This window comes from Balaenoptera physalus (assembly GCF_965194825.1).
Source record: "Balaenoptera physalus genome assembly, contig: HAP1_SCAFFOLD_399, whole genome shotgun sequence".
NCBI classification, from domain to species: Eukaryota; Metazoa; Chordata; class Mammalia; order Artiodactyla; family Balaenopteridae; genus Balaenoptera; species Balaenoptera physalus.
The window spans coordinates 781351-786463 of NW_028126289.1; the positions used below are offsets into that span (position 1 = coordinate 781351).

Genomic DNA, 5113 nt, shown 5'->3' on the forward strand with positions numbered 1-5113 from the left:
ATTCTGGTCCCGGGCGGCAGGCTGAGCCTGTGGTTAATTCTTCTTCCTGATGGGAAAATAGAGTGACCTGTGCCTGTCCCAACACCTAGAGCTAGTCTCTCATTGGTTCCCCCTCTTCCCGTTCATCCTCAGGACAAATTGCAACCTGTACGGAACAGGAGGTTAAAGGTGCTGATTCTCCAAGGAGGGAGATTGCTAGTAAAGCGGCTGGAATGGCAAACCCGAGCACAAGGAGATGAGAAATGAGGTGCGTTTTGAAAACCTTTCCGGATCACACGGTGTACCATCTTCTGGGTTTCTCATGCATGCTTTCGATGTAGGAAGATGCCCTTGAACCTGGAGATTTGGGACCCATGGGATGGGTACCACGCAGTATTACTTTAAAGGGTCTGCGTTTGCTCACCCAACCTCACCAAACCTCTCAGCCCCAAGAGTGTCCACCCTTATGTCTCAATCAACTGTGGCTCTAGATATGGTCAATCCAGGTGGCATCACAGCCCCTGAACGAATTTTGTAAGAATTTCTCTCTCTTTCACTGTCTTTGTTTCACGGGTTTTTAAAAGTAATTGATTTTTATAATGGGGTTTACCTGCTTTTCACTGCTGTGTTTTGCCGCTTTACACCCACTGGACTCACTTACAGAGAGATATCAATGCATAGGTTTTAAGATTCTTACTAGTCAGATATATTCTTGGGCGGTGAATAGGGGGTGTTGAGTCCAATTCACTGAGCAAGGAGTAGGTCTTGTCTATTACCTATTGGGTTTATGGAACGGTATCTGAGCTAATTTGAAACCCTTGTTTTATGCATCACCCCACCTCACCTTTCCCGTTAAGCAGCCATAGTGTGTTTTCTAAACGTGTTACCCTGCTCTGATTTGTAATTCAGTTCAAGGGTAGCGGTTTTTATATTCCCTCTATAAGTGATATCTTATGATAAGTATCTTTTTCTGTGTGACTTATTTCACTTAGAATCGTCCTACCTAAATCCACTCATCTTGCTGCTACTAGCCTTATGACGTTGATTTCATGGCTGAGTGATATTCCATTGTACATAAGGACCACAACTTCTTTATCCATTTTTCTCTTTCCTGGGATATTTAAGGTGTAACGAAGTGGAGGTTCTTGTCAACAGAGCAGCCCTAAACTTTGGGGTGCCTGTGTCTTGCTGATTTTTAGTTTTCCCAATTTATACGCCCATGAGTGGAAGTGCCCTATGCTCCCTAAGCTGATTTTTTTCGATGTTTCAGGACACACCGTGCACTTCTCCAGAGTGGCTGTTGGCAATTTACATCCCGCCCATCAGCGTAGCCAGGCTCCCGTTTCTCCATGGCCTGTTTTGCATTTCTGGTTTTGACACTTTATTCAGCATGGCCCTTTTGACCGATGGGAAGCGAGACTTCTTTGTAGCGCTGATTTGCCTTTCCAGGTTGCTTGGTTGGCCAAAAAGGGCGTATGCGTTTTTTCCTGAATATATTCAGGAAAAAACGCGTACGCCCTTTTTGGCCAAGGGCATCATTGTCGAGGTTTTGCCGCTTTTCCTGTGCTTTAAAGGCGATTCGAATCTCCCTCCTGAAATCTGTTTCCTGCAATTCTGCCTTGCTTTCCAATCCTCTTCGTTGCCTTCCCTCAATATATTTGTGGACGAGAGTCATCATTTATAAGTCTGCAGGTTTGTGAATTGCAGTGCCCCTGAGCTCCATTTTTCAACTCGCTTTCTTGGGAGCTGGCCGCAAAAGCGCAGGATTGCTTCAGGCCCTATTCTGGTCCCGGGCGGCAGGCTGAGCCTGTGGTTAATTCTTCTTCCTGATGGGAAAATAGAGTGACCTGTGCCTGTCCCAACACCTAGAGCTAGTCTCTCATTGGTTCCCCCTCTTCCCGTTCATCCTCAGGACAAATTGCAACCTGTACGGAACAGGAGGTTAAAGGTGCTGATTCTCAAGGAGGGAGATTGCTAGTAAAGTGGCTGGAATGGCAAACCCGAGCACAAGGAGATGAGAAATGAGGTGCGTTTTCAAAACCTTTCCGGATCACACGGTGTACCATCTTCTGGGTTTCTCATGCATGCTTTCGATGTAGGAAGATGCCCTTGAACCGGGAGATTTGGGACCCATGGGATGGGTACCACGCAGTATTACTTTAAAGGGTCTGCGTTTGCTCACCCAACCTCACCAAACCTCTCAGCCCCAAGAGTGTCCACCCTTATGTCTCAATCAACTGTGGGTCTAGATATGGTCAATCCAGGTGGCATCACAGCCCCTGAACGAATTTTGTAAGAATTTCTCTCTCTTTCACTGTCTTTGTTTCACGGGTTTTTAAAAGTAATTGATTTTTATAATGGGGTTTGCACCGGCAGCCCAGCACGGCGGCCCAGTACCTGCAGCAGATGTACGCGGCCCAGCAGCAGCACCTCATGCTGCAGACGGCGGCCCTACAGCAGCAGCACCTCAGCAGCGCCCAGCTCCAGAGCCTCGCGGCCGTGCAGCAGGTAAGACGACGTCGCAGGAGCGCCGCAGATGCCCCCGAAGGAAGGGGCAGGAAAAGCAAGCACTGCACATGTGTGCCCATGCGTCCTCACAGAACCACTGCAAAGTGGGTGTGATCATCACCCCCGAGTCCTCTGACAGACGAGGAGAGAGGTTCTGAGAGGCTAAGCGCCTCGCCCGAGGCCACACAGCTCTCAAGCGGGGCGGCTGGACCTCTCCGCCCGCCTCGCCCGAGGAGGGACTGGCGGGGGCCTGCCTCCCCGCCTCACCACACTGCAGGGAGGGGGCCGAGGGTGCGAGGAGGCGTCCACAGGAGAAGGCCATTGCCCATTCCGCTTGCCTGTCTGCCCTCCGTGGCCGAGAAGAGCCCAGTCACGCATTCGACAGAATCTTTACGCACCGGCTGCGTGCCAGAGTTCATGTCGGGCACCGAGCACGCCGTGGACCCTGTCCTCTTGCAGCCTGTAGTGGGGAGACAGCAAGTAGTCAGAAACACAAATAGACGAGGAGACAAAGTAGCTCACTACCAGAGTGCTGATAAGCTCTGCAGAAGAGAAGAGCAGCCTGCTGTGGCTGAGTAACAAGGAGGCCCGCCTTACGCTGGGTGCAGCTGCTGGGGAGCGGGGAGCCTCAGCTGCTGGGGAGGGGGGAGCCTCAGCTGCTGGGGAGGGGGGAGCCTCAGCTGCTGGGGAGGGGGGAGCCTCAGCTGCTGGGGAGGGGGGAGCCTCAGCTGCTGGGGAGGGGGGAACCTCAGCTGCTGGGGAGGGGGGAGCCTCAGCTGGTGGGGAGGGGGGAACCTCAGCTGGTGGGGAGGGGGGAGCCTCAGCTGGTGGGGAGGGGGGAGCCTCAGCTGGTGGGGAGCGGGGAGCCTCAGCTGCTGGGGAGGGGGGAGCCTCAGCTGCTGGGGAGGGGGGAGCCTCAGCTGGTAGGGAGGGGGGAGCCTCAGCTGCTGGGGAGGGGGGAGCCTCAGCTGCTGGGGAGGGGGGAGCCTCAGCTGCTGGGGAGGGGGGAGCCTGTCTGCTGGAGGAACAGTGAAGGTGACACTGCGGGCTGAGAAGAAGCTGGCCACGGGGAGGACACAGGCTGGACATTCCAGACAGTACGTGCCCGGTGTTCCACGTGGGGGCCGGTGAGCCGGGTATGATAGAGTGGGTACGGTGGGGCGGGAGCTGAAGAGAGCTGGAAACGTTGGTAACAGTCAGAGCTGACGGTTCAGGCGCTTATACGTAAATGCTCCGCCTCGTGTAATCCTTTCAGCAATCCTACAAGGTAGGTACTGTGGTTATCCCCACCTTATACAAGAGGAAACTGAGGCACTTGCTTGAGGTCACGTGGATGAGCCAGAATAAGGGTTTGACTCTGCACCACTGCCCTATAGTGCACCCTGCGGCAGGTGAGAGCCGGGGGGCATGACTGGAGGAGGTCTGGGCCTCTAGTGATGAGAATTCTCCCTTCCTAGGCAAGCCTGGTGGCCAGCAGACAAGGGAGCACCTCAGGCAGCAGTGTGTCTGCACAGACCCCCGCGCAGTCCTCCTCGGTGAGTAGGATGGGGAGCAGCTGGCAGAGCCCACAGCTCCAGGACCGGCTCCTTCCTCTTTGCCCAAAGTTCTCTTGGGCTTCCAGACCCAACTGTGGTGAATCCTTAGCCGTGCAGAACCATGGCTGGAACCTGTTACTCTTGCCAGAAAGAACAAGTGCATGCTGCTTTCTAACTTCTTTTAATAATTCCCCGTCCTCTTTCCAATGTCAAGGCCCTCTGTTCATAGCTCAGTCCTCTCCCCATCGGATCCTCCCTGCAGCTCTGCACATAAGCCAGAGATGCAGCAGTGCTGGGGGAAGATCCAGGGCCCACAGATCAGAGCTGGTCCTAAAGAAGGCTGAATCCACCAAGGGACGGAAGAGGCAGAGAGAAAGAAATGGATGAAGGGGTGCAGAGTTAACCCACAGAACCTCCTGTTTCCTACTTCGCGTGTCTCTCTCCTCAGATCAATCTGACAGCCTCCCCAGCAGCAGCCCAGCTCATCAACCGGGCTCAGAGTGTCAACTCAGCAGCAGCCTCAGGCATCGCCCAGCAGGCTGTGCTCTTGGGCAACACGTCTTCCCCAGCCCTGACTGCAAGCCAAGCACAGATGTATCTGCGGGCACAGATGGTGAGTCCCCAGCCTGGGCCACGGCTCAGGTGGGCCGGGAGGACGGAGGCAGAGAAGTTGGGAGCTGGGCAGTTAGAGAAGCATGGGGATTAGAGAAGGGTGGGGAAGAAGCACTAGGGGGACAGTTGGCAGGAAAGAAGGGGTGGCATCAAGAAGGCGGCCTGGAAGGCTGAGCGGGAGCTTTGGTACAAGCTCCACGACTCAAGGAAAGGTGGGGTTCCAGGCCGAAATAAAGTTACCCATGATGCCTCCTTTCCCTCCCCTCCTAGAGTGAAACAGAACTATCCTCTTCTTACCAGAAACCACTCCCTAAAATCAATTAGGGTAGAGAATGCGGGGATCTGTGCCCAGGTGGTCTGTACACTCAGACACATAAGATAAGCAAGTGCACAAACATCCAAGTACCCTACAGAAGTGGGGTCTTACCCCACTGGGACAGTGTTTGCAGGGACTGGCCACCAGTAGTTCAGGGTCAAAA

General features: G+C 54.0%; 1 protein-coding gene across 1 annotated transcript; it reads left to right on the forward strand.

Moving 5' to 3' along the window:
* Nucleotides 1-2354: 2354 nt before the first annotated feature.
* LOC309653501 (polyhomeotic-like protein 2) lies at nt 2355-5040 on the forward strand. Its single transcript, XM_082478446.1, has 3 exons — nt 2355-2487; nt 3945-4022; nt 4471-5040. The coding sequence occupies exons 1-3, from the start codon at nt 2386-2388 to the stop codon at nt 4726-4728; spliced, it is 438 nt and encodes a 145-aa protein (XP_082334572.1). The 5' UTR covers nt 2355-2385; the 3' UTR covers nt 4729-5040.
* Nucleotides 5041-5113: the final 73 nt, after the last annotated feature.